This window comes from Artemia sp. Qi Xiang Cuo, chromosome 19 (genome assembly GCF_049724085.1).
Source record: "Artemia sp. Qi Xiang Cuo chromosome 19, ASM4972408v1, whole genome shotgun sequence".
In the NCBI taxonomy this organism is placed as follows: Eukaryota; Metazoa; Arthropoda; class Branchiopoda; order Anostraca; family Artemiidae; genus Artemia; species Artemia sp. Qi Xiang Cuo.
Window position 1 is genome coordinate 56,108,565 of NC_142812.1, and position 27,396 is coordinate 56,135,960.

The 27,396-nt window shown below is 35.4% G+C and overlaps 1 protein-coding gene across 3 annotated transcripts in view; it reads right to left on the minus strand.

The window, feature by feature from the left end:
- Vamp7 (Vesicle-associated membrane protein 7) overlaps positions 1–27,396 on the minus strand; it is a 100,092-nt gene that overhangs the window by 45,922 nt on the left and 26,774 nt on the right. For all 3 annotated transcript variants that reach the window (XM_089104936.1, XM_089104937.1, XM_089104935.1), the window contains exon 2: positions 2,245–2,461. In XM_089104936.1, coding sequence (XP_088961062.1) covers positions 2,245–2,451 — 207 coding nt within the window. In that variant the 5' untranslated portion in view covers positions 2,452–2,461. The remainder of the gene's footprint in view (positions 1–2,244; positions 2,462–27,396) is intronic.

Sequence of the window (27,396 nt, forward strand, 5' to 3'; positions counted from 1 at the left end):
TTCGATAAACGCAGCAGTTTTACAGACTCCTGCCATGAGTTTACAGATGAAGAGCATTAAAATAGTAATATGATATGTACTGAAATCTGAATCTCGGTCGGTAAATGCAGCGGTTTTACCAATTCATTCAGATAAATAAAAGTTCAAATAGGGATAAAATCCTTTTAATAGACAGTGATGATGATAACAGTGATAGTTTTACTACTGGTGACGGTAACTGCATATGTGACCGAAATATCTAGTATTTTTGTGAATTTTTATCACTGTTATCATCATCAAATAATTTCTAAGACCACACTGGCTAATCATGATAAAACGAAACAATAGTAAAAAAAGAGAAAAACGAGGATTACACAAACCAGTGAAACATATGGACTATAATGCAAATATTTCGGTCAAGACCTCCACTTGACCGTCCTCAGTGCAAGATAATAACATTAAAATTACTAATAAAAATCCATGGATACTATAAAAAAATTTTAAACCTTAAAACAAAGTGCAACAAAAATTTGAAGACCCCCGCCAGCAAACGGTGAAACGGTAACTGAATGAAAAAATACAGTACTGAATGGGAATTCAATTTTTTAATTTGTACAGAGCATTTTTAAAAGCTAAACGCTTTACAGGTAAAACATCATCACAGATTAGGTTAGGTTGCAAAATGTGATTCTTTTTAATATTTAAGTAAAAACGATCAGAATTAATTAGTTCATTATAAATGGGGCTTAAATAGGTTTCTCCCGTGTCTCTATTGAGAGCAACCTTTCGGTCAATGTACTTTTTTATCTCAACTGCCTCCTGAAAACTTGGATGAGACCTTTAACAGGGGCAATAATGGAGGTGTTATCGAATAAAACGAAATGGTGCGGGTTGTCATACAGATGCTGAGCCAAGGTGGAATCAAAAGTCTCAGGCCTTTGGCATAGCTCCATAGCTTTGTCGATTGAGGACCTGTGTTCCAACAATCTCTCCCCCAATTGCTTATGGGTTCTTCCAACATAGAAACAGCCGCAAGAACATGGAACCCTATAAACACCAATGCCCAAAATAGGGCTCGTTTTATCTTTACCGCTGTTAAAATTTTATGGAGCTATGGAGCTATGCCAAAGGCCTGAGACTTTTGATTCCACCTTGGCTCACCGTCTGTATGACAACCCGCGCCATTTCGTTTTATTCGATAACACCTACATTATTACCCCTGTTAAAGGTCTCATCAAAGTCTTCAGGGAGGCAGTTGAGATAAAAAAAAGTACATTCACCGAAAGGTAGCTCGCAATAGAGACACGGGAGAAACCTATTTAAGCCCCATTTATAATGAATTAATTAATTCTGATCGTTTTTACTTAAATATTAAAAAGAATCACATTTTGCAACCTAACCTAATCTGTGATGATGTTTTACCTGTAAAGCGTTTAGCTTTTAAAAATGCTCTGTACAAATTAAAAAATTGAATTCCCATTCAGTACTGTATTTTTTCATTCAGTTACCCTTTCACCGTGCCCGGGCGAGGGTCTTCAAATTTTAGTTGCGCTTCGTTTCAAGGTTTGAATTTTTTTTTATAGTATCCATGGATTTTTATTAGTAATTTTGATGTTATTATCTTGCACTGGGGACGGTCAAGCGGAAGTCTTGACCGAAATATTTGCATTTTAGTCCATATATTTCACTGGCTTGTATAATCCTCGTTTTTCTCTTTTTTTTTACTATTGTTTCGTTTTTTGTTATCATCATCACTGTCTATTAAAAGGATTTATCCCTATTTGAACTTTTATTTATTGTCATGGGAAGGCAGTGTGGTCTCCGAAATTATCCAAATCATTTGATGATTTTATGTATTGTATTCGAAACAGAAATTATGCTAATTATTGACAAAAATAAAGTCGGTGAAAAATAAACAGCCAATCAGTAAAATCCCTTGCTCCCCCACCCAAAAAAAGTCTTAGCTAGTGACGACCCTGATCAGCCATTCTATGCTTTCTCACACTCGTCCTGTTTACCCTCCCCAGATTTCTCCAAATATCCATTTAAAGCTGGGTCGACTGTGGCTGAGCTTAGAGAGTCACGCCGCTAACCCCCGTTCACACCAAACGACTAGCGACACCAATACTCTAACCCATATCCTCTCAAACAAAGGGTTTCAAGTCTAGTACGCTAACCAATCGGCTAGGACGGCTATTTTCGGCTAGGACACAAGTACTCATTAGAATAATATAAACATAATCCAACAAAAAACAAGTGACTTACTGTGTCTGTGATACATAGATATGTAACTTTGTCCTCCACAATATAATGGCACATATATTCTCCAAGACCATATGTTAGTTTCGATGTATCAGCAGGATCAATCTTGGGCAAAATTTGATCTGCCACTTCACCGAAATTGCCTGAGCATGTAGCAAATCTGGCAAGTACAATTTTCCCCCTTGCAATGACTGAATAGAGTATTGGCATTTTGCACCACCTAAAATGATTAATAACTCAACAACACGAGTCACAAATCAATTAAAGAGGTTGGTTCTTAAGAGGTTGCTCGTAAGAAGTTTCTTAAGGGAAGGCTAAGATTTTCCAGATACCATTTATATGGTAGTTTCCATGTAATTTAATCCCTGTTCTGCTCAACCCCCTTAATTCTATGACTATCTACCTTAGTTCTGCACTAGGAATGACCTTTGGTTGGAAGATAGATAGACTTATCCATGAACAAATGAAATGACATCATTTTGACACAATTCTAAAAAGAGATCACTCTAGATCTGCGTCTCTTTCACAAGGACTGCCTGTCTTGGCTTTTTCCACAATTAGCCATGTCGTGATGGCTACTACACAATACTTGATTTTAATTCACTCAACTCCCTTAATTCTATGACTCTACCTTAGTTCTGCCCTAGGAATGACCCATGGATGGATGATAGATAGACTTATCTATCAACAAATGAAATGACATCATTTTTATACAATCCTAAAAAAGGGATTATTCCCGATTTGCCTCCCAATTACTCGGACTATCTGTCTTGGCTTTTTCTACAATTAGCCATGTCTTGATTGCTACTACAGAATGTTTTATTTTAATTGACTCAACTCCCTTAATTCTATGACTCTCTACCTTAGTTCTGCCCTAGGAGTGACCTATGGATGGATGACAAATGAAATAACATCATTTTGATACAATCCTAAAAAGGGCTTACCCCAGATCTGCCTCTCAATTACTCGGACTATCTGTCTTGGCTTTTTCTACAATTAGCCATGTCTTGATGGCTACTGCAGAATACTTTATTTTAATTGACTCAACTCCCTTAATTCTATGACTCTACCTTAGTTCTGCCCTAGGAATGACCCATGGATGGATGATAGATAGACTTATCTATCAACAAATGAAATGACATCATTTTGATACAATTATAAAAAGGGTTTATCCCAGATTTGCCTCTCAATTACTCGGACTATCTGTCTTGGCTTTTTCTACAATTAGCCATGTCGTGATGGCTACTGCAGAACACTTAATTTTAATTGACTCAACTCCCTTAATTCTGTGACTCTCTACCTTAGTTCTGCCCTAGGAATGACCCATGGATGGATGATAGATAGACTTAGATAGATAGATCTATCAAAAAATGAAATGACATCATTTTTATACAATCCTAAAAAGGGCTTATCCCAGATTTGTCTCTCAATTACTCGGACTATCTGTCTGTGTTTTTTCTACAATTAGCCATGTCTTGATGGCTATTGCAAAATACTTGATTTTAATTCACTTAATACTTGACAAAATACTTGACTTGATAACTAAACCCCATTCAAATCTACGTCCGTTAAAACCAGCCCAACCCTCATTCAACTCAACCTACGTGCAATCTGGCTCACATTTAACCCAACCCCCGTTCAATACAACTATCGTATAACTGAACCCTAATCCGATCCAAGCCCTGTAAAAGAGTTAGGTTGAATGGGGGTTGAGTTGCACGAGGTTTCAATGAATGGGCGGCTGAACTGAGGGACTTGAATTAAATGAAGTTAAGTTTTAATTTAAGTTCAGTGACGTGTGAGTTGAGTTGAATAATGATTTATTTGGGCAAGGGTTAAGTTAAATAGGGACACACGCCGATTTACATTCTTGTCATCACTTGACAAGTTTTTGATTCTGAGACTTTTTTTCATGATAGAGATTGAATATTTGGCACCTAAAGCTCCACTTTCTACTTTTGCAAGTAAGCAAAGCTGAACTATAGCATCTATTATCCTACTTCTTCTCCACTTATCCTTCTACTTCTCCACTTACCCTTCTACTTCTCCACTTATAGTTGAAATGAAGTGAAACACCGCCTCCCCTCCGGTTTTTCTGACAATTTACATTAAATTCCTTTTATTTTATATTTTTAAACTCCCATTAAGGTACCTTGCGCTCCGATTATTTATTAATTAAATAAATAAATAAAATGTCTTAACAACATGAATCGCTAGATTAAACACGATGATCTATTCTAGATTTACACCTCCCCTCCCCCCGTCCCCCCCCCCCAAAAAAAGAAAACTGTTGAAAATCCAAATGATTGACGTTGGCGTTAAAATAGCAGCTGGACTGTGTGCCCCCTCTGAAATCTTAGAAGTCTTAAATTTCCGTTATTTCTTATCCCAATTACCAAACAAAATTTTTTATTGTTATTATTGTCCCCCCCCTAAAAAGAAAGTGCAATTAACTTTCCCAAAAAATATTTTTTAGTTATTAATGCCCCCGCCCCGGAAAATATATCTGAGTACCGGCCTGGGACATTGTAATGATTGAAGTTTTACTTAAAATGTAATAAAGCCGATTTAATGTAACATACAGGATAATCTTTTAGCAAAGAATTAATATTTTTACCAGAATCCAATTTTTATATATTAAAACTTTTTATTTAAAAAGACAACAGAAAATCCCTATCCCATTTACTTTTTTCCACACTCCCCTTAAGAATAAGATGGTACACTACAGCAGTAGAAACACGAGTCATATTTTGTCAATTATTTGTTACTAACTACTGTACAGGATTAGACATTATTTAAAATTTTTTGTATTTAGATTGGTGACAGGCAAATTACCCCACAGAAAGTACCTAAAAAAAAAAGTATGATCGATACAAATTGTGTCATAAAACAGTTTAAAAGTTTATAATGAATGAAACAGGGTAATTCTTTAAGGTAGCGAATCCCCCTAAACAAAAAATTTTTCTAGGCCTGAATAGGGGTGGGTAGTTGCCCCCCCAGTTTTTATGACAATAAGTTCCTTTTATTTTAAATTTCCACACTCCTATTAAGGTACCTTGCCCCCACCCAGATCATGAGGCCTAAAACCGCTACTGGGGTCGGGACCCAAGCATCTTCAAATTCTCAATTTTCGTGAATTTTTGCACAATTTGACTCAAACTATCAAAGATTTGTTTTTATGAATACTCCCCATCCCCCATATGGCGGTTCTATGCCTGGGCACGGAAAGGGGCTGATTGCAGCTGGCCCCTCCCAGTTTTCGGACATTTACTTCCTGTTATTTTATATTTTTGTAAACATATTAAGGTACTTTGCCCCCTCCCAGATTATGGGGTCTAAAACCATTGCTGTGGTTGGGGCCCAGGCCTCTCGAAAGTCGCAAATTTTCGTGAGTTTCTGTGCAATTTTATTCAAATTATCCAGAAAAATTAACTAATACTTTATGGTTTTCGAGAAATAAATTCTCTATAAATTGTGCTAAGACAAAATACATAGTCTTCTCTCATACTGGGAGAACAGCACCGGAAATTATGACGATTACTCCCGGGCCTACCCATAGAAATCGAAAAAGTTGATAATATTAAACATCTCGGGATAATAATGGATTCAAATTATCATTTAAAGGCCATGCAATTTATCTTCGAATGAGACTGTCAAGAAATATTGGAATTTAGCCGTTTTTAGCCCTGAAATCTCTGTCATTCTCTAGTACATTCATATATAAATTTTTGTCCCATTATTTTTTTGAATACATTTATAACTCATATTCTTCCCCTTCAGAGGCAACAAAATAAAGATCTGCGTATATTGAAAAATTGTCTGCCTAGCCTGTTTTCTTACCCTGGTAAATCGTCAACGAAAAGTATATATCAAATTTTAAATATCCTTACACTGGATATTTTCCCTTCTTTCTATTCTGTTCTTTATATGATTAAACATGTTCAAGGTCTTTTGCCTGATTATTTTTATTTGCATAATACATTTTTTTCAGCATAATAATCAGGTGTTACATGCATATTTAGCCCGTGGCAGTTCTGTAGTCTGTCAGGCTTTAATAAAATCTGAAAGGTACCGTTTTTCACCACGGCATAGCATTATATAATTGGAACAAATTTCTTAGTTTTATAGATTTGAATAAATCCTTGGTTAACAATAAAATAAGATTAAAGAATCATTTAATTAGTAACTATTAATTTAACTTCTGGTGTGGATGCTCCTCATTTTATTTTAATATTTTTTTTTATTTGGTTATTTTGAATTGTTTCGGAGTTTTGTTTTTTGTTATCATACGGAGAGTTGAAGAGCAATCTCTTTATTTCAGTATCTGGAGATAATATTATTTATTTATCGTTTAGTGTATAAACACACACACGAGTTATTCTCACAGTAGGTAATTAATTTGATAGTTTTGTGAAAACATTTTATTGATTAATAAAGAACTTGAAGCTGTATTTGCAGGGCCGTGCTCATTTTTGTTAGGTTTTTACGAGTTGGACCAACATTTGGGGGGGGGGGGGGAGGTCCAACCCCTTACTCCCCCGGATGGCCCTGCGAAGCAATATAGACATAATGTCTTTTGGCTAGTTAAACGTCCCCATCGATGGAATACTCTAACCCAGCCTGGGTGGGTATATTTCATAGATTTACGAGTATTATTTGAAAAACAATCAGAAATTAAATATAACAAAAAACAAGTTTTTTTAACTGAAAGTAAGGAGCAACATTGAAACTCAAACGAACAGAAATTATTCATATATGAAGGGTTGCCCCCTCCTCAATAAGAGCGGCTATTGAAACACGGGGGTCGTTTAATTAGTAGCTGTTTTAAAAGTGCTAATAGCTTTAGCGTAAAGAGCAAGGTATTGAGGCGGGGACAACCCTTCATATATGGAATAAATCAAACACCATTAATTTATAAATTTCGCTTTAATCTTTCATGTACGGCGAGCCAAATTCGAACCTGTATTAGTTGAAAAACGTTAAGAAATTAAACAGTAAAAAAAAACAAGTTTTTAAACTGAAAGTAAGGAGCGACATTAAAACATAAAACGAACAGAAATTATTCTGTATATGAAAGGGGCTGTCCCCTCCTCAACACCTCATTCTTTACGCTCACGTTTGACTTTTTGTGGCAACTCCACTTTTTTAAACAGCAAAAAACTTAAGCGTAAAGAGCGAGGCGTTAAGGAGGGGACAACTCCTTTCATATACGGAATAAAGTTTTGTTTGTTTTAAGTTTTGATGCAGCTCCTTACTTTAATTTTTTAGTTAGTTGAATAAAGAGACCACTAGGAAGGCTATATATAGGGAGGGAGGTAGGAAAGGCTATATAACCAGGTTTTAAACGCCTCCCCATAAAATTTATGTTCGACTCGTAAAAAAGAAACAAAACTGCATAAAAATAAATTTTTGGGGTAAAATTCTACTTTAGCTACTTTTTGCTATCTTGAAAAGGGTTCGGTTAGGAAAATTAAACTTTCAGGAATGAGTCTACAGGCTAAACTATGTCTTGGGAAGGTATTTTTGAGACATTTGAGTACCTAACTCCACTCCTCCTTCCTCTAGAGGGTCCTGGAATTTGCCTACATGACTGGTCTATACCTGTTAAAATTTTGACAAAACAACAATTTACCCTGATATTCAGGTATCAGTTTCTTTTTCTCAGATTTTGGGCATGAAAATGCAGTTACTGATTTTTGTGAAGAATTTTAAGCCAAGTTGATGTTTCTGTCTTTTTCCAGTTTTAGGAAATGTACTTGAATATATTTAAAACCCTATAGGCTAAATTGGGGTTGGGCAAAGTTGTGAAGCTGAAAACAATTTTTTTGTACTTCATTTAAGCAGAAGATCTATTTTGCAAGGTTTCACCTTTATAATTTTTAAAGGTCATCAAAGGTCAGATCCCTCTAGACAGAGAAGGAGTGGAGGTAGGTAATTGAAAATACCTTCTCAGGATATATTTTAGCCTCTGACCCATCCCTGAAAGCTTTATATTTCTAACCTAACCCCTTTCCAATATAGCCAAAAGTAGAATTTTACCATTTTTGGTAACCCCTCCTCCCAAAAAGATACACTCTTGACCACAAGTAGGAAGAAACCTACGCTCCTAGACAGGGCAAAATGTCAATGAAAAACAACATTTACCTTGGTTTTTAAGCCTAAGGACAAAGATTGTAGAGCGTCCCGTTCAATATTCCAATGAAGACTGACTTATTAAATATGGTTTATCATATTAAACTCAAGCCTAAATTCAAATTTTAACCTGGTTATTTTCATAACTAATTTATCTGCTCAATCTAATTCATAAGTGATATTATTATGCTTAAAAATTCCAATGAGCTTAAAATATGAGTTTTGGCTTTTGTAATGTCATTTTAAATCTAGAATATGTAAAACATATGGGAAAATCTATGGGTATAATAATTTTTCATAAAGCTAAAAATTTATCCATTAAATTCAAAATACAAGCTCTGGCCAAGATGTTTCAAGAAGTTAGACAAGTAAATTTAATGGGAACTCAAAGGGAGAAGGAGGGTTATCGGGTTTAACCCCCCCCCCCAAAAAAAATGTTCAACTCGTAAACACATAACATAATGAATGTAAACAAGTTTTTATGCACTTCAAAATAAAATTGCCCCCCCCCCCATAACAAACATTCTAGATACACCATTGTGTGGTTACCTACCATGTAGGGAGTGGAAGTGTATTTGTAGAAAATGAGGAGGGGGAAGCTTTTTTCTAATGAAAATGCAAAAAAAAAGCATTTTTCATGAAATCCCACAAAAAAAAAATTTCAAATCTGGAAGGGGGATTTTTTAATCCCAATCCACACCACCATGCCTTTGAATCCACAGTGCCTTTAAAACGATCCACACCACACCACCCACCACACCATGATCACCATGACTTTCGTCCTGTTGTGGTGCAGTGGGTTTGAGCTCAGCTTGGTAATACGAGACCCCGAGATCAAACCAAGCTGTGGCACTTGTCTTCCCAGTTCAGTTCATATGTGTTCCTTGACACCCTGTCAAATACTAGAAATATAACTTGCATAATTACAGCTTTAAAACATAAGTACCTTTGTGCTTAGGCTTTCTTTCTCAGGATTTTTTCGGCAGTAATGCATGGCAATTAATACTGGCATCCACTGGCACCAGCATTCTAGTTCTGGTACCCTCTGGGACTAGTATTCTAGTCTAAAGCCACCCGTGAAGTTACCTGGTGCCGCCTGAGGACGTGGCACAGCGCCAGCAGTTCCACTACAGATGATACTACTAGGGTATGGTATACCGAGTGGTCCACATTCTCTCGTGAACTATTCTGTTTGCAATATTCGTTAGCCTAATGGGCTGCCAGAGTCCGTCCTGACACTTCTAATGTAAGTCATCTGGCACTACGGTGCCACAAAAAACTCTAATGCGTAACGGATTATACGTTTTCTACCTTGCTGATGTATGATAATCGGTAGGACAAGTGTACTTCCTATAGTATATATGTGGCATACTAATTGGCCTAAGTTACCACTGTAAGTCATCAAGCTTAAATATTGTCTAAAGATCTCGTCTTTCCCCCAGGAAAGATATCTCAAACAACACAGGACTCCATTCCTTTATCAAACCAATTTACTATGTGTCTCTATATTCTACCTAGGCAAAAAGAAGTCAAAAGTAAAAGTAGAAAAAGCTTCCTTATTTTCACATCAAACTTACAAACTAACTAAAAACCACTTCAAAAATTAACACTAAACTTCGCGCGTCACCTCCGGGCATGAAGGTTCATGCAGTTGCAAACAAACATAAATGTATAACTTTTTCAAATCAGGTACAGAATTTACCCTTGGCTTTTGCAAGCAGATTAAATAAAAAAACAAGTTTTTTAAACTGAAAGTAAGGAGTGACATTAAAACTTAAAAACGAACAGAAATTGTTCCGTATATGAAAGGGGCTGTCCCCTCCTCAACGCCTCGCTCTTTACGCTAATGTTTTTTATTGTTTTAAAAAATAAAGTTTGTGAGAGTCAAACTTTAGCGTAAAGAGCGAGGCGTTGAGGAGGGGACAGCCCCTTTCATATATGGAATAATTTCTGTTCGTTTTAAGTTTTAATGTCGCTCCTTACTTTCATTTTAAAAAACTTGTTTTTTTTTATTTAATTTCTGATCGTTTTTTATTTAATTCAGCTTTTATTTTTTCTCACCGTCATTGAATAAGTAAACAAAATTTGCATAAAAATTTTGCTTTTCTTTTGCTAAATGGCTGTCTCTAAATTTGCCTCTGACGTAATTTTCAAATTAACTTACGTAACTAATTTGTATATTCGTATATTTATCCTCTGGCTAAAAATACAAAGTTGCAGTTTTTTGAAGATATGAGCTTGAAATTAATGTACTGGATTTTGTGATACGCTGAATCTGACAGTGTGATTTTTATTCAAATGTTTTCACATGTAGAGGATGTTTCCCCCATCTATAAAAAATCGGGTAAATTTTCTCAGGCTCGTAGCCTTTGATGAGTAATACTAAACTTAATGAAATTTATATATTTAGAATCAGCTTTATAAGCCCATTCTTTTGATTTGACATCAAAATTCCGTTTTTAAAAGTTTCGATTACTATTCAGCCGTATCGCTTGTTTTTTATTGTTTTTTTTTATTACGTATATGTTATTACGTATATGAGGGGGTTCTCCCCTTAGTCAATACCACGCTCCTTACGTTAAAAGTTAAAAAAAAAATTTATTCACAAACCCCTGAATCACAAAGGCCGTTTAATTAGAATAGATAGCTCTTTCGAAAGCACTAAAAAAACTGTATCGCAAAGAGCGAGGCATTGACTTGGGGGAGAACCCCCTTATATCCGTAATAATTTCTGTTCGTTTTAAGTTCTAATGTTGCTTCCTAATTTCAGTTGAAAAAACTTGTTTTTTTAAAATTTAATTTCTGATTGTTTTTCAGATAGTGCTTAGAAATCTGTCACCCCTTTCATAAAAATGTCCCTATCCCCAAAGAAACATCTTCCACGGAAAGATTAGCCCGAAAACCCCCCTCATCCAGCCCCCCCCCACCAGAAAAAAATCTTTCCTGAAAATATCTGTGTACTTCCCAATAACCAATACAATATGTAAGCAATGGGCAAAGTTCATAACTTGCAGCTCTTCCCCTGGGAACTGTGGGGGATTAAGTCATCCTAAAAGACATATTTATTAGATTTTCGACTATGCTGAACAAAGTCGCTATCTCAAAATTTTGATCGGGTGACTTTAAGAAAAAATGAGCGAGGGAGGGGGCCTAGTTGCCCTCCATTTATTTTGGTCACTTAAAAAGGGCACTAGAACTTTTAATTTCATTTCTAATGAGCCTTCCTACGATATTCTAGGACCACTGGGTAAATACGATTACCCCTGGGGAAAAGAAAAAAAAACAAAAAACAAATAAACACGCATCCGTGATCTTTCTTCTGGCAAAAAATGGAAAATTCCACATTTTTGTATATAGGAGCTTGAAACCTCTACAGTAGGGTTCTCTGATACGCTGAATATGATGGTGGTATTTTCATTAAGGTTCTATAACTTTTAGGGGGTCTTTCCCTTTTTTTCGAAAATAAGCCAAATTTTCTCAGGCGCCTAACTTTTGATGGGTAAGGTTAAACTTGATGAAACTTATATATTTGAAATCAGAATTAAAATATGATTCTTTTGATGTATCTATTGATATCAAAATTCCGTTTTTTAGCTTTCGGTTACCATTGAGCCGGGTCGCTCCTTACTTACAGCTCGTTACCACGAACTGTTTGATTTTGAACCTGTATGGGTTATCAGTCGCCTCTATTTTTCAGACGTCATATAATGAGTGAATTTTTTCAACACGAGTCATAATAGTAACTAGGCTCAGGGTTGAAATTAAAAACAAAACAAAAATTCAGTTTACAAAAAGGGGATTTATTTGACAAACATGGCAGAGGACCCCAACACCTCCACCCTAAGATAAATGGCTATCACCACGCCATTGGTCAAAACATGAAATGTCAAAACATAAAATGTAAATTACATAACAACAACTTCAAAATCACCAAATTTAATTGTCTTCCTTCTCTGTTCAATTTCCAATGCAACTAAAATTTGGCTAAAGGTTCTACTGTCGCACCATCTACTTGGCTCAAGATTCATTTCCATTCAATGCAAAGCTACTACCAAGGCAAATAAAGCAAGCCATGATCGATCTTCTCGTTACCCAACGCCAACTTTGCTGGCTTTTCTAACAATGCTTCCCCTACCCCAGGTAGTCCCGATAGAGCCCTAATAATATCATTTCTGCCTTGTCATGGCATGGTTCACTGTAGGGTACACTATAAATCAAAAAGAGTAGTACCATCTGATTCCTTATTTTATGTCCTTTGTGACGTTTATTGGCGTTTTCTGACAATTAGCCCTATCCAATAGCCCTCATCTACACAGAAAACTACAAGAAAAACACTCAGATTATCGGATTGGATATACTGTTTTGTCGTAGGAATCTGGGTGGATGAGTAAGGTCTAGACCTTGTTCAAGTGCTCATTTATTTCAGTTACTAAAGTAGGAACAGTTTTTTTTTTTTTTTTTAAGCCAAGTAATTACCGTAGTACATTATAAGAAACTTTATCGTAAATAGCAAGGCGTTGAGGAGGGGACAGCCCCTTTCATTTTTTATATATATATATATATATATGGATTTTGATGTGTGTTTGTGTTTTTTTTTCTCTCCGTGTTTTTGTTATTTTGGCGATTATTCTGTCTGTGCACTTTTTTTTGACGGGCAATAAATGAATAACGATAATAATAATGATAATATACGGAATAATTTTTGTTCGTTTTAAATTTTAATATCGCTCCTTACTTTCAGTTAAAAAAACTTGTTGTTTTATTTAATTTCTGAATGTTTTTGAACCAATGCAGCTTTGATTTGGGCTCACCGTATATGAATAATTAAAATGAAATTTGCATATTACTTTACTTTTTTTGGCCTTAATGGCTTTTTCGAAATTTTGATCTGACGTAGCTTACGAAATAACTTACGTAACGAACTTCTGTATTCGTATATTTTTATTACTTAAATAAGGGGTTCTTCCCATAGTCAATACCTCACTCTTAACACTAAAGTTCGAATTTTGTTCCAATTCTATAAGAATGACCGCTGAATCACAAAGGCCGTTTAATTAGAATAGATAGCTTTTTTGAAAGTACTAAACCAACTTAAGCGTGAAGAGCGAGGTATTGACATATACGTAATAATTTCTGTTCGTTTTAATTTTCAATGTTGCTCCTTACTTTCATTTGAAAAAACTTATTTTTATTTAATCTCTGACGTTTTTTTAAATAATGCTGAGAAATTCGGCGCCCTCCCTCATAGAAATGTCCCTTCCCCCATGACAATATCCTCCATGGAAAGATCCTCCCACGTAACCCCCTCATCCAGCCCCCCTCCCCACCAGGAAAAATCCCGCCTGAAAACGTCTGCATACTTTCAAATATCAAACACTATATATAAACATTGAGCAAAGTTCATAACTTGCAGCCCTTCCCCCGGGGACTGTGGGGGATTAAGTCATTCTCAAAGACATATTTATTAAATTTTCGACTATGCTGAACAAAATGAATATCTAAAAATTTTGATCGAGTGACTTTGGGGAAAAAATGAGCGAGGGAGGGGGCCTAGTTGCCCTCCATTTTTTTTTTCATTTAAAAAGGGCACTAGAACTTTTAATTTCCGTTCGAAATGAGCCCTTTCACGATATTTTATGACCACTGGCTCGATACGATCACCCCTGGAAAAAAAAGAAAAAAACAAACAAATAACACGCATCCGTTATCTTTCTTCTGGCAAAAAATGCAACATTCCAAATTTTTGCAGATAGGAGCTTGAAACCTCTACAGTGAGGTTTTCTGACACGCTGAATATGATGGTGTGATTTTCATTAAAATTCTGGCACTTTTAGAAGGAGTTTCACCCTTTTTTTCGAAAATAAGGGAAATTTTTCCAGGCTCGTAAATTTGATAGGTAAGACTAAACTTGATGAAACGTAAATATTTGAAATCAGCATAAAAATCCGATTCTTTTGATGTATCTACTGGTATCAAAATTCCGTTTCTTAGAGTTTTGGTTACTATTGAGCCGGGTCGCTCCTTACTTACAGTTTATTATCACGAACTGTTTGCTGATTGAAAGAAAACATGATAATCTGATTAATGGAAACATGCTGCATATTATAAAATATAAAATACCATTATTTTAATATTTTTATATATGCTGGGGCTGGGAAGAGAGGGGTTAAATAGAATGAGAGTATAATTAAATCTTGAGCTTACTACTTACCTCGTTTGCTTGAGTAAGCTGGCAGAACAGTCAAAAGCTAAACTTCTGTCAGTCTGCAGAAAAGAAAATTTGAAATTTGAAACCGCCATGGTTTTCCCAGCTATTATTTTTTTTCCTAAATATAATTATTTTTTATTGTAGGTTATAGCATGTAGATTCAAGCGAATACCAAACAGTTCGTGGTAACGAACTGTAAGTCAAGGCCGTATCCAGGGGGGGGGGGGTTACCCGGTTTGAACCCACCTCCGAAATTTTTGACCGACTCGAAAATAAGTCGAAAATTAGTAAAACCTAGGTAAAAATCAGTAAAATTAGTCGAAAACTGAGTCAAAAACTAGTAAACCCCCCCCCCAAAAAAAAATCAAAAATTGGTAAAACCCCCCCTGAACAAAAATCCTGGATACGGCCCTGCTGTAAGTAAGGAGCAACCCGGCTCAATGGTAACCGAAACTCTAGAAAATGGGTACCAATAGATACATCAAAAGAATCAGATTTCAATGCTGATTTCAAATATATAAGTTTCATTAAGTTTAGACCTACCCATTAAAAGTTACGTGCCTGAAAAAATTTGCCTGATTTTCGAGAAAAGGGGGAAAGACCCCTTAAAAGTAATATAACCTTAATGAAAATCACACCATCAGATTCAGCGTATCAGAGAACCCCACTGTAGAGGTTTCAAGCTCCTATCTATAAAAATGTAGAATTTTGTATTTTTTGCCAGAAGAAAGATCACGGATGCCTGTTTATTTGTTTTTTTCCCCAGGGGTCATCGTATCGATCCAGTTGTTCTAAAATATCTTGGGAGGGCTCATTGGAACGGAAATTAAAAGTTCTAGTGCCATTATTTAGTGACCAACAAAAATGGAGGGTAACTAGGCCCTCTCCCACGCTCATTTTTTTCTCAAAGTCATCAGATCAAAATTTTGAGATAGCCATTTCGTTCAGCATGGCCTGAAATATGATAAATATGTCTTTTAGGATGACTTAATCCCCCGAAGTCCCCGGGGGGAGGGCTGAAAGTTATGAACTTTGCCCAATGTTAATATATAGTATTGGTTATTAGGAAGTATAAAGACGTTTTCAGGGGGGATTTTTTCTCATAGTAGGGGGGTGGGTGGGTTGGGTGTTATGTGGGAGGATCTTTCCATGAAGGAAGTTTTCATGGGGGGAGGGACATTGCTATGAAGGGGGCGCCGGATTTCGCAGCATTATTTAAAAAAATTTCAGAAATAAAATATAAAAAAACAAGTTTTCAAACTGAAAATAAGGAGTAACATCAAAACTTAAAACGAACAAAAAATATTACGTGTATGATTGGGTTAACCCCCTAGTCAGTACCTCGCTCTTTAAGCCAAAGATTTTTTAGTATTTTCATAAGAGCTATTTATTATAAATAACGGCCTTAGTGATTAAGGTCATTTTTAAAGAATTGGAAAAAAATTCGAACTTTAGCTTAAAGAGCGAGGTACTGACTAGTAGGCGAGCCCCCCTAATATACGTATTAAAATATATGAATATAGAAGTTCGTTACGTAAGTTATATTCGTAAGTTACGTATATTTATTACTAATAAAAACGTTCGTAAATAGAATTAAACAAGTTTCGAGAAAGCCATTTAACCAAATAAAAGTAAAATTAATATGCAAATTCTGATTTAATTATTCATGTACGGTGAGCCAAAATCAAAACCTGCATCAATTCAAAAACGTTCAAAAATCAAATTAAAAAAACAAGTTTTTTTTAACTGAAAGTAAGGAACGACGTTAAAACTTAAAACGAATAGAAATTATTCTTTATATGAAAGGGGCTGTCCCCTCCTCAACGCCTCGCTCTTTCCGCTAAAGTTTGACTTTCTCACAGCTCTTATTTTTTTAAACAATAAAAAACTTTAGCGTAAAGAGCGAGGCGTTGAGGAGGGGATAGCCCCTTTCATATAAGGAATAATTTCTGTTCGTTTATAATTTTATTGTCACTCCTTACTTTCAGTTAAAAAAACTTGTTTTTTTATTAAATTTTTGATCATTTTTTAATTAATGCAGGTTTTGTTTTAGTGAAACAAAAAGTATGTTTTAGTGAAAACTTCAATGACAGCTAATGGAAACCAAAAACAAGGGCCAGGAAAAAAAATGACAAAAAATGGATTGTCAGTTTAATATACACATTCTGATATTTAGTCCTTACATTTTCAAACTATTTATTAAAGAAAAAAAAGAAAACATTTAAAATATATTTTGTTTTCAGCAAGTAGAAATTATTTTCTGGTCTTGAGAAGGCATGGGGGTTGTCAGGACTAGAATACTCATGTTAATTTTGGCTCGTTTTGAGTTTGACTCGGATATTTATTGTAATTAATCAAAAAAACTTTTTGCCAAAAATAAGTTTTTCAAAAAAAAAGTAAAGAGCTCCATTAAACCAAAAATGAACAAAAATAGAATCAAGTAATCTACCAAGCATACAACTACCATCAATCAGTATCAATAAATAAATGAAACTCAAAACAAACAGAAATTAAAATAAGTCAAAATCAAAACTAGCAGAAATTAATCAGACTATGCTTTCTAAAAGCCAGAATATAATTTGTACTTTACTGAAAAAATTCAAATGAATTTAACTGAAAAAAAATGTGCATTGTCAGTTTAATATACATAAGCTGATATTTATTCCTTAAAATCTTACTTAATTTTTGTTTTCTTAAAGTTACAAGTGAAAACATTAAAAAAAGAATTTTTTTTTGCCTCCAGGGCATAACTTGCAACGTTAGCCCTGAGGGCTGTTGGGGGTTGCCATACTCAAAAACATAATTTCCGGACTATTCAACTACGTTCAATAAAGTGCTATACCAAAATGTTGATCATAAGTGTTTGGGGAAATGATGGGTATGGGGGGGGGCATTCGCCCTCCGATCGCTTTTGACCATTAATAAGGGCACTAGCCCTCTCAATTCCCAATTGAATGAGTCCTTTTATAAGTTTATATAAAGGCACTAGAACTTCTGATTATCAGTCCAATGAGCCGCCTCGGAAGCTTACACGACCACCCTTTCTATACAACCTTATATGCCCCAGGGCATAACTTACAACCCTTGCACTGAGGGCTGTGTGTGTGTGGGGGGGGGGTTATTATCGTCAAAGACATAATTCCCGGACCTTCCAACTAGGCTGAACAAAATGATTATCTCAAAATTTTGATTGGATGTGTTTGGGGAAATGGTGGGCATAGGAGGGGGTGGTTGCCCTCCAATCACTTTCGACTATTAAAAAGGGCTCTAGCTCTTTCAATTTCTAATTGAATGAGCGACTTTTGAAGTTTCTACAACTTCTTCTATACAAAGTGCCCTGGTCTAAACGAAAATTTTTAATAATAATAATACTTTGTGCCCACATTGCTCTTTACTTAGGCAGCACTATTGCGTTACCTATGATATTTTGATTGAATGATAAGAAAATATTGGTACTAATTCTTGCATGTAGTTTTATTTTTATGAGGCTAGTTGCCTAATATTCTCACAAATGTTCAGTTATAACTCACACAATTTAGCCAACATTTTGTAAATTAGACTAGACTCTTTGTAAAGTTTTATTTTCCTTTACTTAGCCTAGTTAAGAAAACTTCATTTCCCCACTGTGTTAGATATGCTATCGGAATTTCTATATTCAGTTGGTAGCAACATCTCCTTCACAGAATTGATTTCTGCTGATGAATCTTAATCAAGCTTTGACATTGCTAAATACAAATAGAATGAAAACCACAGGCATATGGGAAATTTCAGCTTGGAGGACATATTTTTAGAACTGAGACACAACTTCAAAAAACAGGCAAATTATATGGAATATTAGAAGAATAAATTACCACATTTTGGAGGTCACTTGCCTAAACTTCTCCATTACATATACTGTTCAACCGTTAAAGGTAAAATTGTATTATTGATAAACCAGGTATATAAGGAAGCAAGCAATTATTATCACAATTCTACTTTTTGCCCATAACAAAACCTATTATATGGTGGCCTCCCTGGGTACCTTGGGTTAACCTAACCTGACATGAACTTTTATCGGTTTTGCAAGTTCAGGGTGCTAGAATTTTTTTGAAAATGAACGTTAAGAGGGGTAAGTCACTGAGACTAGGAATAAGTGAAGGTAAAAGGTGACATTGGGTAACAAAAAGATAGATCAAGTGGACAGCTTCACTTACCTAGGTAGTATTATTATGGTGGGTGCAGTAAAGATGTTAAAAGTAGAATAGCCAAGGCTCAGGGTGTTTTTACAGTAAAAAAAGGTTTGGAAGAATAGGAAGATAAGTGTGCAAACCAATATTAGAATAATGAAAGCTACAATGATGACAGTGGTCAAATATGGCTCTGAGGCATGGACACTCCAAAAAGAAGATAGAGGAAAATTTACTAGATTTTTTTCCAGAGAAATTGCCCACAGATTATTTTTGGTAACCAACTCACTGACCGTATTTCAAACAATAGGCTGTATGAAAAGTGTGGTTCAATCCTGCTTTTAAAGTGTGGTTCAATCCTGCACATTCTGCAGATGGAGGATGACAGATTGCCGAAGATTGTCCTTTTTGTTAATTATCTAGGGCCAAACAGAAAGCAGGGAGGTTGTCCTTGGAGGGTGTAAAGAGGGAGGCTTTGAATAGATTGGGATGGAGGAGGAGCACATGTAGCTATGCTGGCCTTAGGTGGCTTGGTGCTGTGGTGAAAGTAGTAGTAGTAGTAGTTTAGTGGTCGGCCTCTTTAGAAGAAAGTGCTATAAAATTCTGGCCAAATTGCGGCTTGGTGATGTGGTGAAAATAGTAGTAGTTTATTGGTTGGCCTCTTTAGAAGAACGTGCGATAAAATTATGGCTAAATTGCGGCTTGGGGATGTGGTGAAAGTAGTAGTAGTTTAGTGGTTGGTCTCATTAGAAAAAAGTGATAAAAATTCTGGCTAAATTGCGGCTTGGTGATGTGGTGAAAGTAGTAGTAGTTTAGTGGTTGGCCTCTTTATAAGAAATTGCTATAAAATTCTGGCTAAATTGCGGCTTGGTGATGTGGTGAAAGTAGTAGTAGTTTAGTGGTTGGCCTCTTTAGAAAAAAAGTGATAAAAATTCTGGCTAATTTGCGGCTTGGTGTTGTGGTGAAAGTAGTAGTAGTTTAGTGGTTGGCCTCTTTAGAAGAAAGTGCTATCAAATTCTGGCTAAATTGCGGCTTGGTGATGGGGTGAAAGTATTAGTAGTTTTTTGGTTGGCCTCTTTAGAATAACGTGCTATAAAGTTCTGGCTAATTTGCGGCTTGGTGATGTGGTGAAAGTAGTAGTAGTTTAGTCGTTGGCCTCTTTAGAAGAAAGTGCTATAAAATTCTGGCTAAATTGCGGATTGGTGATGGGGTGAAAGTAGTAGTAGTTTTTTGGTTGGCCTCTTTAGAAGAAAGTGCTATAAAATTCTGGCTAAATTGCGGCTTGGTGATGTGGTGAAAGTAGTAGTAGTTTAGTGGTTGACCTCTTTAGAAAAAAGTGATAAAAATTCTGGCTAAATTGCGGCTTGGTGATGTGGTGAAAGTAGTAGGCTAGTAGTTTATTGGTTGGCCTCTTTAGAAAAAAGTGCAAAAAATTCTGGCTAAATTGCGGCTTGGTGATGTGGTGAAAGTAGTAGTAGTTTTTTGGTTGGCCTCTTTAGAAGAACGTGCTATAAAATTCTGGCTAATTTGCGGCTTGGTGATGTGGTGAAAGTAGTAGGATAGTAGTGTAGTGGTTGGCCTCTTTAGAAAAAAGTGCAAAAATTCTGGCTAAATTGCGGCTTGGTGATGTGGTGAAAGTAGTAGTAGTTTATTGGTTGGCCTCTTTAGAAGAACGTGCTATAAAATTCTGGCTAATTTGCGGCTTGGTGATGTGGTGAAAGTAGTAGTAGTTTAGTCGTTGGCCTCTTTAGAAGAAAGTGCTATAAAATTCTGGCTAAATTGCGGCTTGGTGATGGGGTGAAAGTATTAGTAGTTTTTTGGTTGGCCTCTTTAGAAGAAATTGCTATAAAGTTCTGGCTAAATTGCGGCTTGGTGATGTGGTGAAAGTAGTAGTAGTTTAGTGGTTGACCTCTTTAGAAAAAAGTGATTAAAATTCTGGCTAAATTGCGGCTTGGTGATGTGGTGAAAGTAGTAGTAGTTTAGTGGTTGGCCTCTTTAGAAAAAAGTGCAAAAAATTCTGGCTAAATTGCGGCTTGGTGATGTGGTGAAAGTAGTAGTAGTTCAGTAGTTGGTCTCTTTAGAAGAAAATGCTATAAAATTCTGAACATACTGGAAACAATCAAAGTGCATTACTTTATTTCACTATCACCCCCTCCTGATGTATAAACTTATAAGCCAAATTATGCATACTCTATGAATGATTTATGCCTATTAATAAAAATTCATAATGAGTAGGCCCTATATAACTAGACTGTGTATTAACACATTAATAGGGTACATGCGCGTAAAGTGATGCACTTTTAGAATAATATAATTAAAAATTTACATTTTTAAAGTAGTTTTCAGAATTTTATTATGTTTCCTTCTGGAAAGGCCAGCCACTCAACTGGTACAGAATCAATGTGAAGAAAAAAGTAGAAAATGAAAACTACTTTTTTATACTCCCGTAGTATTTTATGCCACTTCCTTTCAAAGAGTATTAATTCATTATCATCATATGAAGGTTTTACCTGCTTGATGGAAGACGTAAAAGGGGTTGTCCGCCGTCCAACAGAAAAATGTTAGCTAACATTTTCCCAAACAATCGTTTTTCCACCGTACAACTAAAAATTGTTAGCTAACATTGTTAGAGGATTTCTCTAACAAATCGAATATTTGTTGAAGGAAATTGTTGGCGAGTTTAATGTGAAATATTCAAAAACAAGCAGGATGGGCACGTTTTATGCATACAATACTGATAGCGAATCGACGAAGACTACTATTTCTTCTTTTTCCTTCTTTCCCCTTCTAGTGTTTTAGAAATACTGTTTTTAAAAATCTCATTAAAAAAAAATTAATTCTTCTGTTGAAAAATAGGAAAACAACAAAATTGCCACGTAGTCATAGCAATTGGAAATGCTCAAAAATCTAACGATTTCACTTATGCAATCAAATTATATTTTTTACTAGGTTGATCCACTTCCTCCATACATAGGCTAATTTATGTAAATGCACTAAACAGTTACTTTAGGAAAGCTTAAGCACTGGTGTTTTAAGTTTCACCTAAATTAAATTTACTTTGCCAATTAATAAAATGTTTTGTGCCTTTGTTTCATTTGCTGGCATTAATAGTTATATTTTTTTCTATAAGATATTGTTGAGCCTTGGCTATTCTACTTTTAACATCTTTACTGCACCCACCATCTTTACTAATAATACTACCAAGGTAAAAGAAGTTGTCCACTTGATCTATCTTTTTGCTACCCGATGTCACCTTATACCTTCACTTATTCCTAGTCTCAGTGACTTCGCCTTCTTAACATTCATTTTCAAACCGATTCTAGCCCCCTGAACTTGCAAAACCTATAAAAGTTCATTCCTTTTACACACTTTCATCTAATATGCTTACAACATCAGCATAATCTAAGTCCAGGATCTAAGTCACTGCCTACCTTAATTCAGCTGTGTTACTCTTGTCCATATCACTAATCACTAATGTAATTGTCTGGTATGCCACACAAGGATAAGATCTTTACTAAAGCTCTTCTATCAGCTGAATCAGAGGCTTGCTTATAATCTATCAAACAGTTCGTGGTAACGAACTGTAAGTAAGGAGCGACCCGGGTCAATGGTAACCGAAACTCTAAAATACGGAATTTTGATACCAATAGATACATCAAAAGAATCAGATTTTAATTCTGATCTCAAATATTTGAATTTTATTAAGTGTAGTCTTACCTATCAAAGAGTTACGTTCCTGAGAAAATTTGGCTTATTTGAGGAAAAAGGGGGAAATACCCTCTAAACATTACAGAACCTCAATGAACTTTACACCTTAATATTAAGCGTATCAGAGAACACTACTGTAGAGGTTTCAAGCACCTATCTACAAAATTGTGGAATTTTGCATTTTTTGCCAGAAGAAAGATCACGGATGCGTGTTTATTTGTTGTTGTTTTTTTTCCCAGGGGTGATCGTATCGACCCAGTGGTCCTAGAATATCGTGCGAGGACTCATTGGATCGGAAATTAAAAGTTCTAGTGCCCTTTTTAAGTGACCAAAAAAATGTGGGAGGATCTTTCCATGAAGGAAGTTTTCATGGGGGAAGGGACATCGTTATGAAGGGGGCGCCGGATTTCCCAGCATTATTTAAAAAAAGATCAGAAATTAAATTAAAAAAAAAAACAAGCTCTTGAACTGAAAGTAAGGTGCAACATCAAAACTAAAAACGAACAGAAAATATTACGTATATGATTGGGTTCACCCGCTAGTCAATACCTCGCTCTTTAAGGCAAAATTTTTTAGTACTTTCATAAGAGCTATTTATTCTAATTAACGGCCTTTGTGATTAAGGGGTCATTTTTAAAGAATTGGAACAAAATTCGAACTTTAGCTTAAATAGAAAGGTATTGACTAGGGGACGAACCCCCTAATATACGTATAAAAATATATAAATATAGAAGTTCGTTACGTATGTTAGTTCGTGAGTTACGTGTATTAGGTACTAATAAAAACGCTTATAAATAAAATCTAACAATTTTCGAGAAAGCTATTTAACCAAATAATAGTAAACTTAGTCAGCAAATTTCGTTGTGATTATTGATGTATGTTGAGCCAAAATGAAAACATGTATTGGTTCAAAAACGTTCAAAAATTAAATTAAAAAAACAAGTTTTTTTTAACTGAAAGTAAGGAACGACGTTAAAACTTAAAACAAACAGAAATTATTCCGTATATGCAAGGGGCTGTCCCCTCCTCAACGCCTCGTTCTTTACGCTATAGTTTGACTTTCTCACAACTCTATTTTTTTTAAACAATCAAAAACTTTAGCGTAAAGAGCGAAGCGTTGAGGAGGGGAAAGTCCCTTTCATATACGGGATAATTTCTGTTTGTTTTAAGTTTTAACGTCGTTCCTTACTTTCAGTTAAAAAAAAACTTGTTTTTTTTTATTTAATAAAACTAAGGACTAAAGGTGTTTGATGACTGAGGCACTTTTCAATTATTAACCAAAGAGTGAAAATTTAGTCAACACATCTTCTACCCTTCCTAAAACTCCACTGTTCTCCACTGTTCTCTTAGAACTTTGTCTACAGCATCTCTAAGCCTAAACCGAGATAGAGTTGCAGGAAAAGATATAGAGGGAAATGAAAAATTTTGCGATACCTTGGATGTCAAGGAAGATTTGTTTTGTGAGGAAGAATTAGCGACAGTACTAAAAGAATTAAAACATAATATGGCTCCAGGGGCTGATAGGGTGGTAAATGAGTTTCTTAAATATGGTGGCTCTGAGGTTAGAAATAAGATTTAGAAATTAGATACTAGACGTTAGAAATTAGACAGACAAACCGATTTTCTCTGATCTTACAGTTCAAAATTATTGAATGGGGTCGCTATAACACGTAATTATCGTTAAAATTATTAACTTGAAGAAGTTGTAGCAGACATCTGCTTGAGATTTAATTTAGAAGGAATGAAATTCGTATGCATATATATATATATATATATATATATATATATATATATATATATATATATATATATATATATATATATATATATATATATATATATATATATATATATATATATATATATATATATATGTATATATATTATTATATGTATATATTATTTCGGTACTTGTATGCAATTCAGTAAACAGGCGAAATGTTAAAGTGATTAGCACAATGTACGAGAATAACATAGTATGTACGAGAATAGCTCTATGTACGATGTACGTACGAGAATAGCACGTATGTACGAGAATAGTACGTACGAGTGATTAGCACTATGTACGAGAATAGCTTCAGTTAAGGTAGGAAATGAGGTTAATAGCTGGTTTTGTATGCAAAACTGAAGATTATGAATATCATTTTTGAAAAAGGGGAAGTAGGCCTACCTAACAATTTTAGGAAAACCTTAATTAAGCCACTTTATAAGAAAGGTGATAAGGGTGACTGTGGTAAATATCGAGGCATTAGTCCAGTCTCTGTAGGTAGCAAATTATTTCGCTGTATGGTACTTTTTAGACAGAGAGATGTCATAGACAAAGTTTTAAGAGAAGAACTGTGCAGTCTTAGAAAAGGTAGAGGATGTGTCGACCAAATTTTCACTCTTAGGTTAATAATTGAGACATCTTTGGTCCCCAGTTTTATAGATTATGAGCAAGCATTCGATTTTGTTGATAGAAGAGCTTTAGCAAAGGTTTTATCCTTGTATATTATATCAGACAAATACATTAAAGCGATTAGTGCTATGTATGAGAATAACCCTGCTGCAGTTAAGGTAGGAAATTAGGTTATCAGCTGGTTTTGTATTAAATCAAGAGTTAAGCAGGGTTGTGTTCTATCCCCCTTTATATGGATTATGTTTATGGACTTTGTCTTAAGGAGCACAGGAAAGGCAATGGGAGACCAAGGAATCAAATAGGGACGAAAAAATATCCTGGACTTAGATTATCCTGATGATTTAAGCATCCCAGATGAAAGTGTGAGCAAAATGAATGAACTTTTAGAGGTTTTGCGAGTTCAGGGTGCTAGAATAGTTTTTAAAATTAATGTTAAGAAGACCAAGTCACTAAGCAAGGGCGGATCCAGGATTTTTTTTCGGGGGGAGGGGGTTTACTAATTTTTTACTTTTTCGGGGGGGGGGGTTACTAATTTTTGACTCAGTTTTCGACTAATTTTACTGATTTTTACCTAGGTTTTACTAATTTTCGACTCGGTCAAAAATTTCGGGGGAGGGTTCAAACCGGGTAACCCCCCCCTGGATACGGCCTTGTCACTAAGGCTAGGAATAAGGGAAGATGAAAATGTGACGTTGGGTAATGAAAATATTGATCAGGTGGGCAGCTTCACTTACCTTGGTAGCATTATTAGTAAAGATGGTGGGAGCACTGAAGATGTTAAAAGTAGAATAGCCAAGGCTCAGGGTGTTTTTTACAGTTAAAAAAAAGTTTGGAAGAATAGGAAGATAAGTCTGCAAACCAAAATTAGAATATTAGAAGCTACGATGATGACAATGGTCAAATATGGCTGTGAAGCATGGGCACTCCAAAAAGCGGATGAAGATTTACTATATGTTTTGCAGAGAAATTCCTTAAGGATTGTTCTGGGTACCCAGCTGACTGACCGTATTTCAAACAATAGGATGTATGAAAATTGTGGTTCAATACCGCTCTCTAGGGCTGTAATGAAAGAAAGATTGAGGTGGCTAGGGCACGCTGTGTGGATGAAGGATGACAGATTGCGAAGATTGTTCTTTTTGGCCAACCGTCTAGGGCTAAACGGGAAGCAGGTCGTCCTTGTCTGGGGTCGGAGGACGTCATAAAGAAATATTTAAAGGAAAAGGGAACTTCGTTGGAGAGTGTAAAAAGGGAGGCTTTGAATAGATTGGGATGGATGAGGAGTGTGCGTAGCTGTGTTAGCCCCAGGCGGCTTGGTGCTGCGGTGAGCTGTTAGAAGTAATAGTAGTAATTCGCTACCCACAGAGACCAGGCTAATACCTCTATAATTACCACACTCACTCTTATCACCTTTTTTACGCAGAAGTACTTCCTCTTTTTCAAAAATCTTATTACCTTAAATCACCCTTGCCAGCAATAAGAACAAGTCCAGTGAATGCTGGTTACTGATGATGATAACTCAACTTGTTAGGTGCATCCCATTCTCTGAGCCAAGATTTCCTGCACCAGTCTTTGTCAACTGCAGACTTGAAGGCTTCAACACTGGGAGACATTAAATCATTCTGGCCAAGGGAGTTACATAGACTGACTACACAATTCGAACTACACAATTCGAACTATTCGAGACTACACGACTACCCTCCCTATGTCTATATATCAGAGATGGTAATTTGAGCTTATGTAATTGGATAGGATATTGAAGATTTTGAAATCCCCTTTATGCGTTTAGTTGCACATCACTGCACTGATTCCAGAATTGATATATTACCCTTATTGACTGGAGTAGCAGTACACATCCCAAATTACAACTTCAGTCTGAACAGGCACTTTAAGAGCTTGGTGATCACAGCTGGAGATCTGCCGCAGATTGTTCTTTTTATTAAACCAAGAATTTGGTTGGCACTGTCTACTCCAAACTGTGTGTGGAAATCAAACTTGAGCTTATCATCAACCAGGACTCCCAGATCTTTTTTGTCATGACTGCATATGAATGGCTGTTTTGAACCATTGCTGGATTCCATAAAATACTGGCACACAGGGTTATTTGCTCCAAAATGAATGACTCTCCACATCTGGATATTAAATTCAAGTCAAAAGGATTTTGCCCACTTTGAGAATGCATCATGATCAGCCTAGATGGCTATGGCACTTTGTATGTCATGGACAGGACCAATTATTTTGGAATCATCTGCATACAAGCAAATTTTATTTTCTATGACAATAGAGAATATCTCATTCATAATCTTCAGTAACTTGTTTCTAGCCACAGAACCACCATATTTAAAAAAAAACTCCTTTAACACACTATCAGCACCTGGGGCCACTGCTTAATACTTTTTTTTTTTTTTATACTTTTAGTACTTTTATTACTTTTATTTTTTAATATAATTTATAATTTATTTTTTAATACTTTATTTATATAAATTAATTTTATTATAAATTATTTTATATTATTTTATATAAATATTTTTATATTATATAAATTA